Below are 25,349 nucleotides of genomic sequence, written 5' to 3' on the forward strand. Positions count from 1 at the left end.
ATGCCAGTTTTAATGAATTGGGTAAATTGTAAAAAAAATTGAGTAGCCCTGATATAATCACATTAGAAAGATTTATGTTTTCCAGTTGTCTAGTTTAGAAAACCCAGTTGTAAATGCTACACTATGGCTACTTATTTCAGCATTTTCAACTATTAGGTGGAGGAAAAAGAACCTATAATTTGTGCTAGGGGTCGAGTTCCTGCCTCTGCACAGGGGGAATCTCGGGCCATCTCCGCTGCGGTCTCCCATTCTTCTCCTGCCGCAGTGGAGCTTGCTCAGCAGAGACGTCGATCCCAGCGTCTCGCTCAGTCTGACTCTGTGCTTAGAGTTACTGCTGTGTTTCCTGCTTCTCCCATTGAAGTCAGTGCTGGGCAGCGGCGAGCGGACGTTTCTGGGGCTAAGTCCTGCTTTTTACATTCTGAGCATGCCCAGAGTAAGATCTCTCAGTGGAGATCGAGGGTCACATGATCAGATACTGCAGCTAAGGTCCTTGTAGCTGCTAGGACTAAATCCTGCTTTGCACTCTGAGCATGCCCAGGGCGAGATCTCTCAGTGGAGATCCAGGGTCACATGCTCAGGTGCTGCAGCACTCCATTGGTCCTTCTTTGGAAGGTCCTAAACATGCTGCAGCTATTTAAGCCTCGCATGGCCGCACGGCCATGCACTAGTATTGTCTTTTGTAAATGTGTGTGTGTTGTGAGTGAAAGTCGTTCTTTAAAATCCCCTCCCTATTGTATGACTGCTCGCGGAAGGTGGGTGATTGCTACCTAGCGCCCGACTTAGCCATCAGCACGGTACACACATTACAGCGTCTTATTGCTGTGACCGCCAGTGTGGCGCCGTGCGCTTTCTCTGCGCTTTCCTAACCCAAGCCTGGGTGGTTAGTGGCGTCCGCCAATGCGGCACCGCACGCACTATCGTGCCTCTAAATATATTCTCTTGGTGCGGTACCGCGGCCCTGTGACTCAACAGGGTTCGCTTCCTTCACACTGGGTGAAGTTAACCCAAGTGTGTATTCATATTGTACCGCCATCTCGACCGTCTCTACTAGCAGCAGGGTTTTCACCTGCACGGTGGACCTCGGACGGCGAACGCACCTAATACCATTACACCTTATACTTGGTGCGTTCCGCCAGTCCTAATATAATACTAGCGCCAAGGTCTGGCTAGTAATGACGGACGATCAGCGTTCACAGAGGTACATCCAGCAGCTGGAGGGAAGGTTGGCGGCTCTTGAGCGTTCAACCTCAGTTGTGGATGTTACTGCTGTCGCTGTTCAGGCTGCAAGTGTGGCTGCAGCTACCTTGTCCACTGCCGCTTGTCCACTGCCGCCCCTGTACCGACGCTATCTCGCCTCCCGCTACCAGATAAATTTTCTGGTGACAGTAAGTCCTGTAGGGGTTTCGTGAGTCAGTGCTCAATCTCGAGCTTCTGGCCTCTCATTTCCCTACAGAGCGGGCTAAGGTGGGCTTTATCGTATCTTTATTGTCGGACAGGGCGTTGCAGTGGGCTACGCCGCTGTGGGAGCGTGGTGATCATGTGGTGCAGAGTGCTCCGTTATTCGTGAGCACTCTGAAACAGGTCTTTTTAGGACCTCGTGTCACCCATGGTACGGCGCTCCAACTGTTGGCATTGACTCAGGGCTCGTCCTTGGTCAGCCAGTTTGCCGTCCACTTCCGCACGCTATCATCTGAGCTGGAGTGGTCGGATAAGGCCCTTATTCCTATATTTTGGAGGGGGCTGGCTGACCACGTTAAGGACGCCCTGGCCACTAGGGAGATTCCCGCCACACTGGAGGAATTAATAACAGTATCCACTCGTATTGACCTCCGTTTTCACGAGCGGAGGTTAGAGCGAGCCCAGTGTAGGCAGAGGTTTCGGCTGGCTCCCACCTTCGCCAAACCTTTGAAGTCTCCAGTCCAGGCTCCTGAGTCCCATGAGCCTATGGTAGTGTCACGAGCGGGATCTAAGTCCCGGACCGCTCGTGCACTCCAGGTTTGTCATGTTTGCCAACAGTCAGGACATCTTGCCACCAGATGTCTCCAGCGGTCGAGGAAACGTCAGCGTCTAGTGGTAGTAGGTGGAGGTGCACTAGACACGGCGACATTTGCCTCCAAATTATCCTTTAAGGGGACAATAACATTAGGCTCATCCTCCCACTCGGTAGACCTCTGCGTGGATTCTGGGGCAGAGGGCAATTTTATGTCTTCTGCCTTCGCCCAACGTCACGCAATACCCCTGGTTATGCTACCTCAACCAGTAACGGTACGAGTGGTGAATGGGTCGACACTGCCCGCACAGATAACACATCAGACCATCCCTTTTACTCTGTCCATGTCACCATCCCATCAGGAGATTATATCTCTGCTCATCATTCCTGAGGGGATTGATGAGGTCCTGTTGGGGATACCTTGGTTACGGTACCACTATCCTCACATCGAGTGGTCCTCAGGCAGAATTCTGGGATGGGGTGAATCATGTGGGGGTAGGTGTCACCGAGAGTGCGTTCAGGTTGCTACTACAGAGGTACCCGCAGATGTATCCTCTCTCCCCAAGCAATATTGGTCGTATGCAGACGTGTTCTCCAAAAAGGCGGCGGAGACCCTTCCGCCCCATCGCCCCTATGACTGTCCTATTGATCTCTTGCCTGGTGCTGAGCCTCCCCGGGGTCGAGTCTATCCATTATCTCTCCTGGAGACGGAGGCAATGTCTCAGTACATTCAAGAGAATCTGGCAAGAGGGTTCATCAGGAAGTCAGTGTCACCTGCTGGGGCAGGGTTCTTTTTCATGCAGAAGAAGAATGGGGAACTACGTCCATGCATAGACTACAGGGGTCTTAACGCTATCACCGTTAAGAACAAATATCCTTTGCCCTTGATATCTGAGCTTTTCGATAGGCTTCGGGGAGCAAGGGTGTTTACCAAACTAGATCTGCGGGGTGCTTACAACCTGATTCGCATCCGTGAGGGGGACGAATGGAAAACGGCGTTTAACACCAGAGATGGGCACTATGAGTATCTGGTGATGCCCTTCGGGCTCTGTAATGCCCCAGCCGTTTTCCAAGACTTTGTCAACGACATCTTCCGGGATATGCTTTCCACCTCGGTTGTAGTCTATCTGGATGATATTCTCATCTTTTCTCCAGATATTGACTCCCACCGGAGAGATGTTGGCAGAGTCTTCGACCTCCTACGGGCAAACTCTCTTTATGCAAAGTTGGAGAAGTGTATGTTTGAGCAGGAGTCTTTACCGTTCCTGGGCTATATCATCTCCGCCCAGGGATTGGCTATGGATCCTGCCAAACTACAGGCTGTGATGGACTGGCAAGAGCCCCATTCTCTTAAGGCGGTGCAGCGCTTTATGGGGTTCATTAATTATTACCGCCAGTTCATTCCCCACTTCTCAACTCTGGTAGCTCCCTTGGTAGCCCTCACCAAGAAGGGAGCAAATCCCAAAGTGTGGTCTGAAGAGGTCTCCAGGGCCTTTTCTTCTACTAAGTCTCATTTTGCTAGCGCTCCCATCCTACATCGTCCCGATGTCGATAAGCCGTTTATAATGGAGGTGGATGCCTCTTCCGTTGGTGCTGGAGCAGTCCTCTTCCAAAAGGATGCTCAAGGTCGGAAGCATCCGTGCTTCTTCTTCTCCAAGACCTTCACACCAGCGGAGAGGAATTATTCCATCGGGGACAGGGAGTTGCTAGCGATGAAATTGGCTTTCTCAGAGTGGAGACATCTCTTGGAGGGGGCTCGTTTTCCCTTTCAAGTTTTCACAGACCACAAAAATTTGCTATATTTGCAAACAGCCCAGCGGCTAAATTCTCGCCAGGCCAGATGGTCCTTATTCTTCTCCCGATTCCACTTCACCCTCCATTATCTCGCTGGGGAGAAGAACATTCGAGCTGATGCCCTTTCTCGCTCTGTTGTGTCATCTGAGGAGGAGGAAGGAGAGCCTCGGCTTATTGTTCCTTCTGAGAGCTTGAGAACCGTGGCTCCGGTGTCGCTTGAGTCTGTGCCTCCGGGCAAGACTTTTGTGCCCATAAATTTGCGACCGGAGGTTCTCTCTTGGGCTCATTCCTCCAGGGTGGGTGGACACTTTGGGACAAAAAGGACATCTGAGCTGCTGGCGAGGACGTACTGGTGGCCGTATATGCTCCGAGATGTCAGAGATTACGTTCTGGCGTGTGTCTCATGCGCCAAAAATAAGTCTCCTCGACAACGGCCGTCTGGGTTACTCTATCCCTTACCGGTGGCAGACAGGCCCTGGGAGATGGTCGGGATGGACTTTGTAGTGGGTTTGCCCAAGTCTCGCGGCTGTACCGTCATTTGGGTTATTACCAATCATTTCTCGAAAATGGTGCATTTGGTGCCGCTCCCACGGTTACCTTCTGCACGGGCCTTGGCAGCGTTGTTCATAAGACACATCTTCCGCCTACACGGCATGCCAGACAAAATTGTCAGTGACCGGGGTCCCCAGTTTGCGTCTCGGTTCTGGAGAGAGCTTTGTCGTCTTCTCAGCATTGAGTTAAATCTCTCTTCCGCATATCATCCCGAGACCAATGGGTTGGTAGAGAGGGCCAATCAGACTCTGGTCACATATCTACGACATTTTGTTTCTGCCAGGCAGGATGACTGGGCATCTTTATTACCATGGGCAGAGTTCGCCCTTAATAACGCTGTAGCCGACTCCACTGGTCAGACACCTTTCCTCCTTAATTACGGCCAGCATCCGCGGGTTCCTGTGCCTATGCCCGTGTCCTCTGCTGACTCCAGGGTGACAGACTGGGCAGTGGAGGCTCGGGACATTTGGGACCGCACTCAGGATGCCATTCGGGCCTCAAAGGAGAGAATGAGGTCCTCCGCCGATGCATATCGGCGCCCTGCCCCGACTTTTGCTCCTGGCGATTTAGTGTGGCTCTCCGCCCGTAACATCAGGCTGCATGTAGAGTCCACTAAGTGCACCTCGCTACTTGGGTCCCTTCAAGATCCTCGAACAGGTTAATCCTGTGGTCTAGCGTCTGGCCCTTCCTCCACGCCTTGGTATCACCGACACCTTTCATGTGTCCCTCCTTAAGCCCGTATACATGTCCCGGTTTTCTGAGTCATCTGCCGGGACATCGGGTTCGTCTACGGATGATTACGAGGTGAACGCTATTTTGGGGTACAAGGTGGTACGTGGTAAAAAATTCTATTTGGTGGATTGGAAGGGTTATGGCCCTGAGGACAGGTCCTGGGAGCCTGCTGAGCACATTCGGGCTCTGCAGCTCATTGCTGCCTTCGAACGTAGCGAGGCCCAAGGAGGGGGGGGTCCTAGGAGGGGGGGTAATGTTAGGGGTCGAGTTCCTGCCTCTGCACAGGAGGAATCTCGGGCCATCTCCGCTGCAGTCTCCCATTCTTCTCCTGCCGCAGTGGAGCTTGCTCAGCAGAGACGTCGATCCCAGCGTCTCGCTCAGTCTGACTCTGTGCTTAGAGTTACTGCTGTGTTTCCTGCTTCTCCCATTGAAGTCAGTGCTGGGCAGCGGCGAGCGGACATTTCTGGGGCTAAGTCCTGCTTTTTACATTCTGAGCATGCCCAGAGTAAGATCTCTCAGTGGAGATCGAGGGTCACATGATCAGATACTGCAGCTAAGGTCCTTGTAGCTGCTAGGACTAAATCCTGCTTTGCACTCTGAGCATGCCCAGGGCGAGATCTCTCAGTGGAGATCCAGGGTCACATGCTCAGGTGCTGCAGCACTCCATTGGTCCTTCTTTGGAAGGTCCTAAACATGCTGCAGCTATTTAAGCCTCGCATGGCCGCACGGCCATGCGCTAGTATTGTCTTTTGTAAATGTTTGTGTGTTGTGAGTGAAAGTCGCTCTTTAAAATCCCCTCCCTATTATATGACTGCTCGCGGAAGGTGGGTGATTGCTACCTAGCGCCCGACTTAGCCATCAGCACGGTACACACATTACAGCGTCTTATTGCTGTGACCGCCAGTGCGGCGCCGTGCGCTTTCTCTGCGCTTTCCTAACCCAAGCCTGGGTGGTTAGTGGCGTCCGCCAGTGCGGCACCGCACGCACTCTCATGCCTCTAAATATATTCTCTTGGTGCGGTACCGCGGCCCTGTGACTCAACAGGGTTCGCTTCCTTTACACTGGGTGAAGTTAACCCAAGTGTGTATTCATATTGTACCGCCATCTCGTCCGTCTCTACTAGCAGCAGGGTTTTCACCTGCACGGTAGACCTCGGACGGCGAACGCACCTAATACCATTACACCTTATACTTGGTGCGTTCCGCCAGTCCTAACAATTTGTTTCTGAGCCTAAAGGACCCATCATATCCATCCATTACACAAACAGTGCATTAACCTCAAGTCCCCAGTAGCGACACTGCAGAAAACTGAATGCTTCTTGCCATGTTCTCCAGCAAATTACATCTACCGTATATACTCGAGTAAAAGCCGACCCGAGTATAAGCCGACCCCCCCTAATTTTGCAACAAAAAACTGGGAAAACTTAATGTCTCGAGTATAAGCCTAGGGTGGAAAATGCAGCAGCCACCGGTAACTGTCAAAAATAAAAATAGATGGGGGCGTGGTTTGCCAGGGGAAGAAAGCAGACGTGCTTCATGTGAGCTCCTGCTAATTCCCCTTAAAAAGCGTACAAAAGCTTACTCAAAGTGGATTTTTTGGACTGCCGAGGCATTTATAATATGCCAGTAAACAAATCTATGCGGAAGGGACTTGATCCCACAAAGTTTGCCTCTAAACGGAGCATGGGAGAGACTTTGAAAAGCTGCAGCTTCACAAAGCCCGGAGGGACCCTGACCAGATCTGCAGCCACCAAGTCAGGTCCTCTCAGCGCCAATCCTGTCACTGCAAAGCGGGGATCGCCGCGACTACATGTGACCCTGAACGGTAAAAGGCTTCCCATGGCACCGGAGCAGACCCACGGCGCCGAAGACACAGACCGGAGCAATGCGACTGATCAGCATGCCTGGAAATCCAAGATGGCGCCCGGGCCCTCACAGCTGAGGCGCGGCGCTCCTGGGTTTGTGCCGGGGCTGCGGGCAGTGGACGCCCCGAGGCTACCGGACAATGCGACGCCGGCGAGTGAAGAGCGGCTACAGAGGACTAGACCCGGAGAACTGCGATCCGGGAGAAGCAGTGACCCGTCAGCATGCACGGAGGCAGCGATCAGCTATGCGGCTACAAGATCCGGCCCCCCCGGCGTCCGTGACAGGCAGAGCCCAAAGGGATCACTGCCGCACGGGGAGACTCCGTCCAATAGAGCGCCATTTGCGGAGCTCCTGGCTGGAAATCAGGTGAGAGCCGGGGACTATGTGGCAGCGACGTGGCGGAAGGATCCAAGCAGAAGACCGACTGACTTGGCGACTCCCGCAACTAGGATCCCTGCTCCTGCCGGAGCGCCCGTGCCTGTCTGTGAAGATCTGAGGGAGCGCCGACGGTCGTCTACCACCCCGTACGCCGGCGAGCTATGGAGGAGACACAAGGAGGATTTACCGGCACTATCGCTGCAGAGAAGCGGATGGATCTCCCCGCCGCTCCAGACCTCGGGAAGTACGCTGAGGTATGACGCGCCGGAGTTTCGGCCGGGAAGAGACAGGGAGGAGAGAAGCCAGACGCAGGGTAAAGCGGTGGAGGAGGACAGGAAAATAGTGCAGCGGCGGGCTATGCATAAGTCACGTATACTTAACCCTAATAAGGAAGAGCCATCTGAGACAGACATTAACCCCTCCTGTAGTCAAAATAAAATGTGCCGCATAAGGGGATCTCTGGAGTCTATTGAGCATTGTGATAGCAGTCTCTATGAAGAGTTCACTGGGGACGAGGACTCCTACGATTACGGGCAGGAATCTCCGCTAGCGGACTCTGAGCCTGATGATATCTCGTCATCATCATCATCATCGTCAGGCTCTGGTTCTGCTTTGGAGGGCACAACAAGCAAAGAGGGCTCTATAGCCACTGAAACGCTCCCACAAATAGATGCACAGGGGCACCATCTTTTAAAGAACTCGCTGATAGACAGTGTATCTGCTTCTGACTGTCACCCTTCAGAGCGGTTTATTGTTAACCTGTGCAAAGCTCTTTTGATCTCTGTAGATACTAACAACCCTCACATGGATAATAAGTTGGAAACCGAATATACGTTTTTAAATGGAGCTAAGGCATCCGAAAAATTCATAAAAAAGCTGTTGAAGGACACATTTTCAAAAATAATAGTCGCCACACCTTCAAATTCTAATGTGATTCCTGATGGAGCCCCTCGCGGCCCAATAAATCTAGTCTCCTCACAGAAACTTCGAGAGTCGCCGTGTCCCGGGGATGTAGGGAGCGTTTCTGGGATTTCGGAGTCACTGGAAGATTTAAAACATGACATTTCCTCATTTAAGAAAAACCTAGCCAACTTTGAGAACTTCAAAAACTCTGAAAATCCGAGGGATCCCGGAATCGGTACAAGCTACCCAGTTAGGGGACTATGTCTCTGCTATGATATCCCACCTGCTTCCTGACACTCAGGGAAAAAATCTGGTTGATAAAGCTTTCAGAATAACCAGACCCTCTTCTCTTCTGTCGAATATGTCTGCAGATGTTATTGTTTCATTTTACCCCAACTGGCTTAGAGATTCACTGCGTGACATTACAAGGAAACCTAAGTTTCTCTCTTCCCAGTATAGCCACTTAGCCTTTTACAGAGATCTGTGCAAGGACACCTTACAAAATCGTAGAATGTTTCAGCACACTACCCATAGACTGCAACAGGCCGGAATACATTACAATTGGTACCAGTCTTCTAATCTGAGGTTCCACTTTGCATCAAAATGGTACACCTTCTCTTCTCCAGCAGTGGCGGCGGCCTTCATGGATCGCGCAGGAATAGGTCTTCCCGGGTATTCTTCTGGCCCTGCTCTAGCCCGAAACATGCCGCTTGAAACTTCACGTGAACTCATTACCAAATCCAAAATGAACCTTCGTTGAGGTCCATATGATCCACACCTAGCCTGTATTTGAACCGAACATTGCCCCCGATAGGGTCCGAAGGTCATCTGGAGATGACCTGGAGCCGACAGGCATTCGCACTATTTTCATTTTTTTTCTGGACAGCTTTAGAGCTAATGCATTATTTATGTCTCTGCATTTCTTAACCAACCCTTTTGTTTTTAGGTTGTGATTTTGGAGCTACAGCGCACCGTCAGAATTTACCTAACCACCAAGTTTATGTATGGCTTTCATATATTCGCTACTTTTATGTCAAACAATGGCTATTCTATTACTCTACAGGGTCTATTACGATGTTTTACCCATTCTATTTGTTAGCATTACACATAGCCTAAAACCCATAGCCTACCGCAACTCCAAAGTTATTCATTTCTAGTACGAGAGAGCTACACATCTCATTTCCCTTGCCAACATTTAGCGTACTTAACTCTCTTCTAGTATTATCTTTATGCCACTTCAACCTTGTAAATTCTTACTGTATTGTGTGACGGTCTGTCTCCCCTATTTTATAGGGGTTCTTTCCCTACACTCATATCCCTCCCTTTACCCCACCCTTCCCCCAGTTAAAATTCAATTAAAATTCAATAAAAAATTATTTGGAAAAAAATAAAAATAAAAATAGATACCAATAAAAGTAAAATTAATTGAGACATCAGTAGGTTAAGTGTTTTTGAATATCCATATTGAATCAGGAGCCCCATATAATGTTCCATACAGTTCACGATGGCCCCATAAGATGCTCCATATTAAAAAATGCCCCATATAATGCTCCATACAGATCTTTTTGGCCCCATAAGATGCTCCATATACAAATATGCCCCATATAATGCTCCATGCTGTTCATTATGGCCCCATAGATGCCCATATAATACATAGTAACATAGTTATTAAGGTTGAAGGAAGATTTTAGGTCCATCTAGCTCAACCCATAGCCTAACCTAACGTGCCCTAACATGTTGATCCAGAGGAAGGCAAAAAAAAAACCATGTGGCAAGGAGTAAGCTCCACTTTGGGGAAAAAAATTCCTTCCCGACTCCACATATGGCAATCAGACTAGTTCCCTGGATCAACGCCCTATCAAGGAATCTAGTTTAAATAACCTGTAACATTATACTTTTCAAGAAAGGCATCCAGTCCCCTCTTAAATTTACATAACGAATCACTCATTACAACATCATACGGCAGAGAGTTCCATAGTCTTACAGTAAAGAATCCGCGTCTGTTATTATGCTTAAACCTTTTTTCCTCCAGACGTAGAGGATGCCCCCTTGTCCCTGTCTCAGGTCTATGATTAAAAAGATCATCAGAAAGGTCTTTGTACTGTCCCCTCATATATTTATACATTAAAATAAGATCACCCCTTAGCCTTCGTTTTTTCCAAACTAAATATCCCCAAGTGTAATAACCTATCTTGGTATTGCAGACCCCCCAGTCCTCTAATAACCTTGGTCGCTCTTCTCTGCACCCGCTCTAGTTCAGCTATGTCTTTCTTATAAACCGGAGACCAGAACTGTACACAGTATTCTAAGTGTGGTCGAACTAGTGACTTGTATAGAGGTAAAATTATGATCTCATCATGAGCATCAATGCCTCTTTTAATGCATCCCATTATTTTATTTGCCTTTGTAGCAGCTGCCTGACACTGGCCACTAAATGTGAGTTTGTCATCCACCCATACTCCCAGGTCTTTTTCATTGACGGTTTATTACTTCTACCCAAGTGCATGACCTTACATTTATCCCCATTAAAGCTCATTTGCCATTTATCAGCCCAAGCTTCTAGTTTACATAAATCATCCTGTAATATAAAATTGTCCTCCCCTGTATTGATTACCCTGCAGAGTTTAGTGTCATCTGCAAATACTGAAATTCTACTCTGTATGCCCCCTACAAGATCATTAATAAATATGTTAAGAAGAAGAGGGCCCAATACTGACCCCTGTGGTACCCCACTGCTAACCGTGACCCAGTTTGAGTGTGCTCCATTAATAACCACCCTTTGTTTCCTATCCCTGAGCCAGCTCTTAACCCACTTACACATATATTCCCCTATCCCCATTATTCTTATTTTATGTATCAACCTTTTGTGTGGCACCATATCAAAAGCTTTTGAAAAGTCCATATACTGTTGTGAATTCTGTTGTTAAGCTCCCTCCTGTGGTCATAAATGGTACTTCGGCTGGTTCTGTCCATAGGCTTCCTCTGGTGGTTGTGAGTGGGGCTGCGGCTTCTGAGGTTCCTTCCACAGGTGACGAGGTTAATTCGTTAGCTAGCTGCTCTATTTAACTCCACCTAGATCATTGCTCCATGCCACCTGTCAATGTTCCAGTATTGGTCTAGTTCGCTCCTGGATCGTTCTTGTGACCTGTCTTGCCAGCAGAAGCTAAGTTCCTGCTTGTTTTTCTCTGTTTGCTATTTTTTCTGTCCAGCTTGCTATTTTGATTTTTGTCTAGTTTGCTGGAAGCTCTGGGACGCAGAGGGAGCGCCTCCGCACCGTGAGTCAGTGCGGAGGGTCTTTTTGCGCCCTCTGCGTGGTATTTTTTTGTAGTTTTTTGTGCTGACCGCAAAGTTACCTTTCCTATCCTCTGTCTGTTCAGTAAGTCGGGCCTCACTTTGCTAAATCTATTTCATCTCTGTGTTTGTAATTTTCATCTTAACTCACAGTCATTATATGTGGGGGGCTGCCTGTTCCTTTGGGGAATTTCTCTGAGGCAAGGTAGGCTTTATTTTTCTATCTTTAGGGCTAGCTAGTTCCTTAGGCTGTGACGAGGCGCCTAGGGAGCGTCAGGAGCGCTCCACGGCTATTTCTAGTGTGTGTGATAGGATTAGGGATTGCGGTCAGCAGAGTTCCCACGTCTCAGAGCTTGTCCTGTATTATTAGTAACTATCAGGTCATTCCGTGTGCTCTTAACCACCAGGTCCATTATTGTCCTCACCACCAGGTCATAACAGTACAGGTGGCCAAAAGTATTAATGCATCTCAATAGAGGGATAAGAGAAGTTCTGAGACCATTTTTTTTTCTTTGCAGTGTGTTTTGTCTCTCTTTTCCCCTTTACCTCTGGGTGGTTCAGGATGCAGGTGTAGATATGGACATTCAAGGTCTGTCCTCTTGTATGGATAATCTCACTGCAAGGGTACAAAACATTCAAGATTTTGTGGTTCAGAATCCGATGTTAGAGCTTAGGATTCCTATTCCTGATTTGTTTTTTGGGGATAGATCTAAGTTTCTGAATTTCAAAAATAATTGTAAATTGTTTCTTGCTTTGAAACCTTGCTCCTCAGGTGACCCTGTTCAACAAGTGAAAATCATTATTTCTTTGTTACGTGGCGACCCTCAAGACTGGGCATTTTCCCTTGCGCCAGGAGATCTGGCATTGCGTGATGTTGATGCGTTTTTTCTGCTGCTTGGATTGCTTTATGATGAACCAAATTCAGTGGATCAGGCAGAGAAAATCTTGCTGGCTCTGTGTCAGGGTCAGGATGAGGTAGAGATATATTGTCAGAAGTTTAGGAAGTGGTCTGTACTCACTCAGTGGAATGAATGTGCGCTGGCAGCAATTTTCAGAAAGGGTCTCTCTGAAGCCCTTAAGGATGTCATGGTGGGAATTCCCATGCCTGCTGGTCTGAATGAGTCTATGTCTTTGGCCATTCAGATCGATCGACGCTTGCGTGAGCGTAAAGTTGTGCACCATTTGGCGGTATTATCTGAGCATAGACCTGAGCCTATGCAATGTGATAGGACTTTGACCAGAGCTGAACGGCAAGAACACAGACGTCGGAATGGGCTGTGTTTTTACTGTGGTGATTCCACTCATGCTATCTCCGATTGTCCTAAGCGCACTAAGCGTTTCGCTAGGTCTGCCACCATTGGTACGGTACAGTCGAAATTTCTTTTGTCCGTTACTCTGATTTGCTCTTTGTCATCCTATTCTGTTATGGCATTTGTGGATTCAGGCGCTGCCCTGAATTTGATGGACTTGGAGTTTGCTAGGCGCTGTGGTTTTTTCTTGGAGCCCTTGCAGTATCCTATTCCATTGAGAGGAATTGATGCTACGCCTTTGGCCAAGAATAAGCCTCGGTACTGGACCCAATTGACCATGTGCATGGCTCCTGCACATCAGGAGGATATTCGCTTTTTGGTGTTGCATAATCTGCATGATGTGGTCGTTTTGGGGTTGCCATGGCTACAGGTCCATAATCCAGTATTGGATTGGAAATTTATGTCTGTGTCCAGCTGGGGTTGTCAGGGGGTACATGGTGATGTTCCATTTTTGTCTATTTCGTCATCCACCCCTTCTGAAGTCCCGGAGTTTTTGTCGGATTACCAGGATGTATTTGATGAGCCCAAATCCAATGCCCTACCTCCTCATAGGGATTGCGATTGTGCTATCAATTTGATTCCTGGTAGTAAGTTTCCTAAGGGCCGACTGTTCAATTTATCTGTGCCAGAACACGCCGCTATGCGGAGTTATATAAAGGAATCCTTGGAGAAGGGTCATATTCGCCCGTCGTCGTCACCATTGGGAGCAGGGTTCTTTTTTGTGGCCAAGAAGGATGGTTCTTTGAGACCTTGTATTGATTACCGCCTTCTTAATAAGATCACAGTCAAATTTCAGTACCCTTTGCCGCTGCTGTCTGATTTATTTGCTCGGATTAAGGGGGCTAGTTGGTTCACCAAGATAGATCTTCGTGGTGCGTATAATCTTGTGCGTATTAAACAGGGCGATGAATGGAAAACAGCATTTAATACGCCCAAGGGCCATTTTGAGTACCTGGTTATGCCATTCGGGCTTTCCAATGCTCCATCAGTATTTCAGTCCTTTATGCATGACATCTTCCGAGAGTACCTGGATAAATTCCTGATTGTATATTTGGATGATATTTTGGTCTTCTCGGATGATTGGGAGTCTCACGTGAAGCAGGTCAGAATGGTGTTCCAGGTCCTTCGTACTAATTCTTTGTTTGTGAAGGGGTCTAAGTGTCTCTTTGGAGTTCAGAAGGTTTCATTTTTGGGTTTCATTTTTTCCCCTTCTACGATCGAGATGGACCCTGTTAAAGTCCAGGCCATTTATGATTGGATTCAGCCGACATCTGTGAAGAGTCTGCAAAAGTTCCTGGGCTTTGCTAATTTTTATCGTCGCTTCATCAGTAATTTTTCTAGTGTTGCTAAACCGTTGACTGATTTGACCAAGAAGGGTGCTGATGTGGTCAATTGGTCTTCTGCGGTTGTGGAAGCTTTTCAGGAGTTGAAGCGTCGTTTTTCTTCTGCCCCTGTGTTGTGCCAGCCAGATGTTTCGCTCCCGTTTCAGGTCGAGGTTGATGCTTCTGAGATTGGAGCAGGAGCTGTTTTGTCACAAAGAAGTTCTGATGGTTTGGTGATAAAACCATGTGCCTTCTTTTCTAGAAAGTTTTCGCCTGCTGAGCGCAATTATGATGTTGGCAATCGAGAGTTGTTGGCCATGAAGTGGGCATTCGAGGAGTGGCGTCATTGGCTTGAAGGAGCCAAGCATCGCGTGGTGGTCTTGACGGATCACAAGAATTTGACTTATCTCGAGTCTGCCAAACGGTTGAATCCTAGACAGGCTCGTTGGTCGCTATTTTTCTCCCGTTTTGATTTTGTGGTTTCGTACCTTCCGGGCTCTAAGAATGTGAAGGCTGATGCCCTGTCAAGGAGTTTTGTGCCCGACTCTCCGGGTGTTCCTGAGCCGGCGGGTATTCTCAAAGAGGGGGTAATTTTGTCTGCCATCTCCCCTGATTTGCGGCGGGTGCTCTGCTCCTCAGTGTCCTGTCTCTCCGCACTGACTGTTCAGGCAGAGGGCGGCGCGCACACTAATACGTCATAACCCCCTCTGACCTGAACAGTCAGTGACGAGGATGTGGAAGACGGAGAATCGGTGGAACTCGGAAAGGTAAATATGAAATACTCACCTGCTCCCGGCGGTCCTGACGCTGTCCCTGCATGTCCCATTGTCTTCGGGCGCGGCAGCTTCTTCCTGTAGTGAGCGGCCACATGGTACCACTCATTACAGTAATTAATATGCAGCTCCACCCCTATGGGAGTGGAGTCCATGTTCATTACTTTAATGAGCAGTACCAGTGACCACTGAACAGGGGGAACAAGCTGTCGCGCCCGAAGACTGTGGGACATACAGGGACCGCGTCAGGAGCACCGGGAGCAGGTGAATATTTCACAGTCATTGCTCTCCCTCACCCGCCGACCATGACTCGAGTATAAGTCGAGAGGGGCACTTTCAGCCCATTTTGTTGGGCTGAAAATCTCAGCTTATACTCGAGTATATACGATAATTGTTGGTGGTCTAAGCTGTTTGACATCCTGTAGTCAGATTTAATTGGGGGGACCATTCTATCAAAGGTGAGATTTATTGTTTTATTACTATTAAGGTCATAAAAATTATAATCAATTTGATAAATAATGCATACAGCTTAGATTATTGGTCTGGTCAGGCACCACACATTGAGCAGTTCATGAACATTTTTGCAACTATACTTTTATTTTTTTACTATTTTATTTTTAAACATTCAGTCCTAGTGTTACGGAAACTGCAACCTTCTCCCTTACGCAACACGGAAGATTTGGGTCTTTTATGACCCAGTAGCTACAACACAAAGAAGATATGCAGTAATCCTTATTTATCATCTGTTTTCCAGAACTTGTACGGTAATGGGCAATGTCACTATATTGGAAATACGGCCTTTATTGATGTAGCAGATGGAAAGACAGAGCATGGCCGTAGACTTAATATAGATATTGGTCTCCAAGAAAAGGTGTTCTCCAGGAATAGAACAAAAAATATATGACATTATGAATAAATTCCTAATTACCGTACCCTTATTTAGCAAATAAAATGTGTTTTGTCTAGGAAGGTAATCACTGTAGTACATCAAAATAGCCAGCAACTGCAGTAGGAACCTTGGTTGCTGTGACCTCACTTCACTGTACGTGGTATTAGCTATCTCCAGGTCACAACAGTGGAGCCTCCTTCTGCACATACTGTTAGGACTGGCGGAACGCACCAAATAATAGTAATAGGGAATATGAGGTGCGTTCGCTGTCCGGGGTCCACCGTGCAGAGATGACACCTGCTGCTGAGTAATGGCGGACGGACGCTTGCTCACACGTGGGTTAGACCTCACCCAGTGTGAGTAGAAGCGAACTCTGTTGCTTCACAGAGTCGCCACAAATATGCTGCACCCTATTAGCAGTCACAGGGTGCAGCTGAAAGACACTAGTGGGATCCCTATGAATCACCCCCACTAAGCTGGTGATAGGACCCGCTCTGACCCTCGGTGGCTTTTGAGCCCGCGCCTGAGGACACCCTGAGTCAGATGCTGAGTCCAAGCGGGAATTCCCACCCTACACTGACAAGCTGTCAGGAAAGCGCACTGATTGCGCACGGTGCCATATAAGCGGGCACTGCAAAGGCACGGTAACGTGTGCTTAGCGTGCAGATGGCACTGTCAGGCGCTAGATAGCAAACATCCACCATACGTGAGCAAACAACAACACTAGGAAGGGGGATGATTAAAGAGCGACTTTCACACATCTACACACACGTTTTCAAGTATACACTAGCGCATAGCCAAACGGCCATGCAAACCTTTTATAGCAGTAGTGCTACGGGACCTTCCAGATTGTCCAATAGGAGGTGCAACAGAACCTGAGCATGTGACCCCCAACCTCCAATGGGAGGTCGTCCCGTGGGCATGCTCAGTATGGGAAAAACAGGACTTAGTCCCAGAAAGACCTGCTCGCTGCTGATCAGTGCTGGCTACAAAGGCAGAGCCTGGAAAGGTAGCAGTAACCAGTCGCACAGTATCAGCTTGAGCCAGACGCTCCGGCTGGAGAAGAATGGGAGACCGCAGCAGACATGGTTCGAGATTCCCCCTTTGTGGAGGTGGGAACTTGACTACTGACAAGATACTTTTTAATGAACATCCTATGACAGGTTTCTGTGTCATGTGGTTTGTGGGCCAACTGTGCCATGTGGCTGGGCTTACCTAGGAGGTGTGTGGCTAAGCAGTTTTCACTGAAGTTAGTGGTTTTCAATGGAGCTCCTGATGGTGGAGTCAGACTTAGCTGCACGCTGCCACCAGGTAGGCAGTCTCTGATCCTGTGGCTGGTCCCCCCAGGGGTCAGGACACGGTGTAACTGAAAGGCAGGATTCACACTCTGTTCAGACTATTCACGTTCTGGGTGCTCTGACAGAATGGATACTGAAACGGAGTCACAAAAAGAGCTGGATTCAGATACTGGAACAGGCTTCGACAGAACGGACTCAGGAATACTACCCAGGACTGACACAGGTTCAAGTACTGATGGAACAGTTACAGGGTTCAGGTACCACCAGTGCGGCTTCTCAGGGTTTAGATTCCACTGGGGCAGCTTCCCAGGGTTCACACTACTTAGAGGAGGGGTGTCAAACTGCATTCCTCGAGGGCCTCAGACCATGCGTGTTTTCAAGATTTCCTTTGCATTACACAAGGTGCTGGAATCATTCTGTGCAGGTGATTAAATTATCACCTGTGCAATACAAGGAAATCCTGAAAACATGACCTGTTTGCGGCCCTCGAGGAATGCAGTTTGACACCCCTGACTTAGAGAACTATAGGGGTTGCTCAGGCCCCTTTCTATCAGGGTGGAGGCATTTTATACAGGTGTGTATAGTTATGGAGTCAGAATACTTAGACTCTGACATGTCAGTGAACCTTAGCTTAAACCATTTTAGAGTAGTCATTAAAAAGAAATTAACCCCATTAAGTTTTTGTAGTGTGAAGTTATAAAGTTAGCTAAATTATAAATGCAGCTTTGCAAGATATAATAAGTTTTAACAAGTACATGATACACGGTACTATGGTTTTGACAAGTTAGTCAACTTTATGTAGATTTTTTTTCTATGGAAGATAAACCAGTATATGATGTTCAAAGCTGAATATATGCTTAAATTTCCAAATAAATCAGGGATCAATGTTATGTTATAGTATAGTTATTCTGGCAGGCTGAAACAAGTTCCACAGGAAATACAGTAATCGATCTAACCCCTGTTAAATAAATACTGCTGTACATAATTCTCATATGTGAAGTGAGTGCAAATACTCAGCAATGAATTCTACAACTCAGCGTCCAGATTAGTATATTTGACCTAAAACTCAGGTTCTCTTCAAATCACTATCATGCAAGTCTAGTGAATCTCCATACACATGAAATGGGCTATCAGTCCCACAGATTTCAGGTTCCCCCAATGTTCATCTGAAGATATTAGACAATACTGGGGTAAACCCACTTGAATTTTATATACGGTATAACATTTACAATAGAATCAACCTGTGTTTATTTTTTTTTTACCCACCACTAATCTTACTGGTGTGATGGCTGTTTAATTCCAGAGAGGAGGCTGGGATTACAGACTTTGTAACCCCCTTACAGCAAATCAAATCATAGGCATTACTGTAACCTCGAAAGTAGCAGATGAAAATGTGCCACCGATAATCACCGACTGCCATATGAACAGTAATACTAATAATTACCCAAACCCTATGGTAATCTATGCATCTGTAAGCCAAGGTCTGCTGCCAGTGACAGGAGCCAAAGTAACAGCAATGATTGAATCAGAGAGTGGAAACTCAGTGATTACAGAGCTTTTGGACAATGGAGCAGGTAAGAAATTCACATGGAAATGATCCTAGAACCTACAGAACTCTATGTGACTGCTCTCATACAGAATTTCAAAGAAGAAATGTCCCTCATTGTAATAAATATCATATTACTTAGATGCCATATAAAACTGTATTGTCTGTATAAATGTTAGTAAAGTGGTTTTTGGAAAGTGTCAGCTGGAATCAATTCATGTATAGGACTCCCAAATAAACTCTCAATATGCAAATGATGTATTATCAGCAGGGAGAAGTAAACTATAAACATATGTAAAACTATGCTTTAAATAATATCATTATAATGAATTACCTACAGTTAAGGGACAATTGATGTCGACCAAACTAGAAATACAGTGGAGGAAAAAAGTATTTGATACACTGCCGATTTTGCAAGTTTTCCCACCTACAAGGAATGGAGAGTCTGTAATTTTTATTGTAGGTACACTTTACCTGTGAAGAGCAGAATCTCAAAAGAAATCCAGAAAATCACATTGTATGATTTTGCATAAAATAAGTATTTGATACAATAGAAAAACAGAACTTAATATTTGGTACAGAAACCTTTGTTTGCAATTACAGAGGTCAGATGTTTCCTGTAGTGCTTGACCAAGTTTGCACACACTGCAACAGGGATTTTAGCCCACTCCTACATATAGCTCTTCTACAGATCTTTAAGGTTTCGGGGCTGTCGCTGGGCAACATTGAGCTTCAGCTCCCTCTAATGATTTTCTATTGGGTTCAGGTCTGGAAACAGGCTAGGCCACTCCAGGACCTTGAAATTTTGTCCTGGCTCTGTGTTTCGGGTCATTGTCATGCTGGAAAACCCAGCCATGACCCATCTTCAATGCTCTCACTGAGGGAAGGAGGTTGCTGACCAAAATCTCACGATACATAACCTCATCCATCCCTGCTTCAATACGGTGCAGTCATGCTTTCCCCTTTGCAGAAAAGCACCCCCAAAGTATGATGTTTCCCCCACCATGTTTCACGGTTGGGACGGTGTTCTTGAGGTTGTACTTATCCTTATCCTTATTCAAAACATGGCTAGTGGAGTTGATACCAAAAATTTCTATTTTGCTCTCATCTAACCACATTATCTTCTCCCATGCCTCCTCTGGATCATCCAGATTGTCATTGGCAAATTTCAAACTGGCCTGGATATGTGCTGGCATGAGCAGAGGGACCTTGTGAGCCGGCAGGATTTTAATCCATTACTATGTAGTGTGTTACTAACGGTAATATTTGAGACTGTGGTCCCAGCTCTCTTCAGGTCTACAATTTCATCCCTGGTGTCCTTAGACACTTCTTTGGTCTTGGTCATGGTGGAGAGGGTGGAGAGTGGTTGATTGAGTGTGTGGACAGGTGTCTTTTATACAGGTAGCAAGTTCAAACAGGTGCAATTAATACAGGTAATGAGTGTAGAGTAGGAGGGTTTCTTAAAGAAAAACCAATAGGTCTGTGAGAGCCAGAATTCTTGCTGGTTGGTAGGTGATTAAATACTTTTTTTTCATGCAATTTAATTATTTAAAAATCATACAATGTGATTTTTCTGGTTTTTATTATTAGATTCTGTCTCTCACAGTTGAAGTGTACCTACGATAAAAATTACAAACCTTTCCATTCTTTGTTGGTGGGGAAAACTTGCAAAGTCAGCAGTGTATCAAATACTTATTTTCCCCACTGTACATATAAAGTGTAAGTGCTCAAATAAGCCAGTGCTCATAAAAAAAAGGCTTGATCTCACCCATATGTCTTGATAAGATGTATCCCTCCAAGGTAACATGCGGACAGGGGCAACGATGGACCAGAATCTGGCATTACATAACCCCATCGTGACCCATGCATAACTCCTCCTGTGGTTTATGGTAGCACAATGAATGGAAGTTTATTGCAAGGAAAATGTCAATTGTCTTCGCATGCTGTGCTATATGAAATGATGTAGCGGAGCCTCCTTTTTCAGGAGACCAGTTAGTGACATGGGAGATGCTTGTAGAATTTGATATGAGTGTATAAGATTTATTACCATACACTACCTATGCCTTCAGCTGTATAACAGAGCTGTCATTAAAATCCTTTTCCTGCTGACTCTGTCCCAGTCTACACAGCAAAGATGTCAATCATTATATTTTAAATATGTGCACTATTAGGCCACGTTCACCCACTCAGTATTTGGTCAGTATTTTACATCAGTATTTGTAAGCCAAAATCAGGAGTGGTGATTAATACAGAAGTGATGCATATGTTTCTATTATACATTTCCTCTGATCGTTCCTCTCCTGGTTTTGGCTTACAAACACTGAGGTAAAATACTGACCAAATACTGAATGTGCAAACGTGGCCTTAATGTTGTTTACTTGCATTCTTCAATGAATTACAATTCTGTAGAATCATTTCTTAAAACACTATGGTGGGCTGATCCCTTGTTATACCACTTGGAAATATATGTAGAAATTTTCACGAGGGCATTAATATTTCCTTTGCACCTATAGGGTATGTGACAAAGGACTTATGCTCGTGCTCATCTTTTCGTCTTTAGACCATCATTTTTCCCTGATGTCCCAAACAATTTGAAGGATTCTTCATCAGAAAAAAATAACTTTACGGAAAGTATAGTGATCGGACTGCTAGGAAGCTGGGGTAAAGTTATACGGCATTATCTGATGACGCAAACTTCATATTATTTGGAACATCTGCAAGAACATCTGACGAAATAATAATTGTGTGCACATGGCCTTAGAGTTACACTGTCCCGTAAGAATGAGCTTATGACAAGGCAACATAAATGATATAGAAGAAGAATGGTACAGAAATTTGAATGAAAGCCAAATACAAAAATTATTTTTATCAAAAAAAACACGTGACATTAAGTATAAATTCTTTGACTTCTGACATTTTTGTGATTTTCAAGGTGTTGACGTAGCAACAAATGATGGAATCTACTCTAGATACTTCACCTCCTTTACTGAAAATGGAAGATACAGCTTAAAAGTGCGAGTTATTGGTGAAGATACCAAAATTCGATTAACGTTACCAAGGAGTCGTGTTCTTTATATACCTGGCTATGTTAACAATGGTAATAATGATGATTATATAGGACATTTTAAAAAATAGGATTGTATTATTGCTGATCCCACTTGATCACTCATGAAAGCACAACTGTACTCTTACTGCCACTGTGGAGATCAAAGAAGTCTCTGAATCTGACAGAGAGGGCATGTCACTTGCTAAAACTAATTGAGTTAAATTTCTTGCAAAATCCTTGAGACCCACTGATTGTGCTGTTCTTTTTTGTTTCACTCTGCGTCACTCCATTGCAGAGATATTCACATTTGTTGCTTTTGAAGCGCAGTATGTGAAATCTCTGCTTTGCAATAAGACTGGACGCTTCTTCATAGTCTTATCTGGTGGCACTTTCACCCCTCCTAGATGCTGCCAGTCACAGTACGGCAGCACTTGAGACTGCTACAGTACTAGTTCTGCTGCAGATCTGTGATTGGCAGCATAAAGGGTAAAGGGGTGAAAGCACACCCGCTCCCATGATAAGACTTTGAAGAAAACCCTAGTTCAACTGCAAGCAGAGCTTTCACATAGTGTGCTTCAAAAGCAGCAAACTTCAAAAGTTCTCCAATGGCGTGGTGCAGCATGAAATGGAAAAGAGCGCCATTACCGGGGGAGCTCAAGGATTTTTACCTTGACCAAGCAGTCTGTGAAACGCGCGTTGGACAGTTGTGGTGGGTAAGCAGGACTTTAGATACTTAATAGCACATGTCACTTTATGACTTATGTCATTCCATTATCTTCATTGCTTTACTCTGCATTTGCCAGAAATGGAAAAAATTTGCATTAAAATGCCAAAAGTCACATAAATTTTGACACAGCTGCGAGTTGTGGAGCTTTTTCAAAGTTGTTACGCCACTTTTCCAGCTTTGCTGAATCGGGGCCTATAACTTTACAATTATACATTTAGTGAGACATATGAGATCTCTGATAAGTCCTTTTTGGGTCGAATTTTGGCATCCTTAGCGCTGCGGTACTTGCAGACTTCTTTTCAGTCTAAATTGTCTGCAGATGAGTGTTTTTGTTTGATTGTTTCAATCCATATCTTATTTAATACATATGTAATTAAATCGAATCTAGAGCTTTTAATTATTAGAGTTCTCTTCATTTATCTTTCAGACAAGGTGATTATCAATCCACCCAGACCTACTATTAGTGATGATGACCTGCAGGTCCATTTTGGAGCATTTAGCAGGACAGCATCTGGTGGTTCTTTTGTTGTGTCCAATGTCCCTTCAGGGGTACAGCCAGATATTCACAAACCTGAGAAAATATCTGACTTGGAAGCAAGACTAGTACAATTCAGGACTGTGTTGTCTTGGACCGCAACCGGGGATGATCTGGATCAAGGACAAGGTAAAATAACAGATATGAGATGATGAATAAAACATAAATTTCATTATGTTCACATTTTGCATGAAGCACGATTTTATTTCCAAAAATTGGGAAACCAAAAGGACCGTCTTATAAGTTAAAGATGTCCGCGGTATGGCAGATCCAGCAGAGTGTTGTGTTGTGTGCTCTCTTATATGGAGAGTATTTTGTGATTGTGTTTGTACAAACAATTACACACACATTTACTACTTACATATACACAAACTAACTAAACAAGAGTATGCATACACACATATATATTATATATTCACTCGCTATAAAGAGTTACACTAATGTGAAAGGTTGGCAGAACCTCACGACTCTTGGTTTCTGGATGCACATTACGGTTCTACTTTAGAAAGGAGAATTTCTCGCTGTCCACTTCATTTTGTGCTGCCCCCACCAATTTTGACTAAAAGTACTTTATTCCTGTACGTTGGGTACAGACAATTCGTCATTCAAAAAAAAACATTACAGTCAGCATTACTTATTGAACTATTTTCCCTGATTACAATGAAGTTGAGAATGACTATTTGTGCAATGTTTTACCTTTTGCTAATGTGATTGTTTGCCTAAGTAAATCGTTTTCTCTCTTGCTTTTACTTGTGTTGTATCCAGTGTATAAGAGGTGCAATGATAGATTTTACCATTAGATGGCTCTTTCATAGCAGAGAAGTGAGGCCCTTTGTGGCTGAAGGTTCTATGTAACTGTCTGGGGAAGAGAAGTAAGATAGAGGTATGGAGAAATTCCCAAAAAGAAGCCTGATAAAGGGGAACCCACAGAGGCAGCTATTGAGAGTACTGCAGAGCATCTCCCACACAGAAAAGTGACTGTGCTACCAAATTACAGCAGTGTAAAGTGAAAAAAAGTCAGTCCCAATGCAAAATATCCAATAGGGCTCCCAACTATTACAGGTCTTTAAGAGTATTAGTTTTCTCATATGGACTAAAGGGACTTTTTGCACCCTTCTCTATGCTCCAGGGCTCATACTGCAACCCCTACACCCACTATAGTTATTTAAGAAGATGGACATTCTGCCCAAGTTCCTTCTTGAAGACATACGGACGGTTGTAATGTGTACTATGACATACCTTAATGGTGTTAATGTTGTGCATTGGCCAACAGTAGGGAGAGAGTTAAAGCTTGGGACTAGCCCATGGTGTGAGGGTCTAATGTGAGGGGAAACAGTGTCCTGTCAGGACATCAGATAGGGCACAGCGTGCATCTGAAGCAGGCCTAAGGTCTGGACAGTTAGCAGTGCTGCATGACGTGGGTGTCCCGAAGTGACAAGGCGGTGGTTAGAGGACAGAATGAAACGGAGACAAGTCCTGGGAGAGGATGCCAAGCGGTACGGCCCAGAGTTTATAACTCAGAGAGATAGTGGGCCAAGAAGGGACAGAGTATATGAGACAGAGTTCGTGGGAGGAAGTTTCAAGGCATCAGTAGCGGAGAAGCTAAGTACGAAACTAGCCATAACGGCAGCATAATTATCTTGAGGAGAAAGAAGACACAGATCCGTGGGTTGAGAATAGAAATCTTGCTAACTGGACTGTAGTGTTGACCTGGGTTGTGGTGAAGGAAAGTGAAACAGTGGAGATAGAAGCACAAACCTCTATAGGAGGAGCACAAACCACTATAGGAGGAGCACCAACCACTATAGCAAGAGCACCAACCACTATAAAAGGATCAGCTATTACTACAAGGTGGCCATTCACTTTACATGACCACAACTTAAATAGCAATTCTGCTAAAGCAACTAAATGAGCAACTAAGAGAATAATACTGTAGTATCATTGTGTCAGTGGAGTGTGATCTTTGCTCCTGGGGTTGTATATAGTACACATACACCTAGTATTGAAAATGACCTAACTATATCCACTGTATGGACATTTTACTCCAGACGCCCATCTAGTAATGCGTTGGACCTTCTTTGACCTTCAGAACCACACAAACTCATTGTGACATAGAGTTCATCAAGTGTTGAAATCATTCTTCTGAGATATTGGCCCATGTGTACAGAATAATTTCAGATGGTAGATGGAGGTGCTGACATACCCAGAACAGCTTGTTACCTATATTTTATTCCAGCAATCAGATGTGAAGATCAGGAAAGCAAGGTTTGCATGCTCTTTGCGTGATCTTTATTGGTCTACCACTGCTGGGGTTACTAATATTGATCTTAAGCTTCCTCCATTTGTACATAACCTGTCTGCCCATGGATTGGTGTTGGAGTTGGTTTTGAAACCTTTT

The 25,349-nt window shown here is 45.7% G+C and overlaps 1 protein-coding gene across 1 annotated transcript in view; it reads left to right on the plus strand.

Moving 5' to 3' along the window:
* The window catches only part of LOC138648039 (calcium-activated chloride channel regulator 1-like), a 68,355-nt gene that overhangs the window by 37,977 nt on the left and 5,029 nt on the right, over window positions 1–25,349 (plus strand). Inside the window, exons 11-13 of the mRNA XM_069737511.1 lie at window positions 18,401–18,671; window positions 21,576–21,740; window positions 22,844–23,080. Of these exons, the coding sequence (XP_069593612.1) occupies window positions 18,401–18,671; window positions 21,576–21,740; window positions 22,844–23,080 (673 nt within the window). The remainder of the gene's footprint in view (window positions 1–18,400; window positions 18,672–21,575; window positions 21,741–22,843; window positions 23,081–25,349) is intronic.

This window comes from Ranitomeya imitator, chromosome 8, assembly GCF_032444005.1.
Source record: "Ranitomeya imitator isolate aRanImi1 chromosome 8, aRanImi1.pri, whole genome shotgun sequence".
Classification (NCBI taxonomy): Eukaryota; Metazoa; Chordata; class Amphibia; order Anura; family Dendrobatidae; genus Ranitomeya; species Ranitomeya imitator.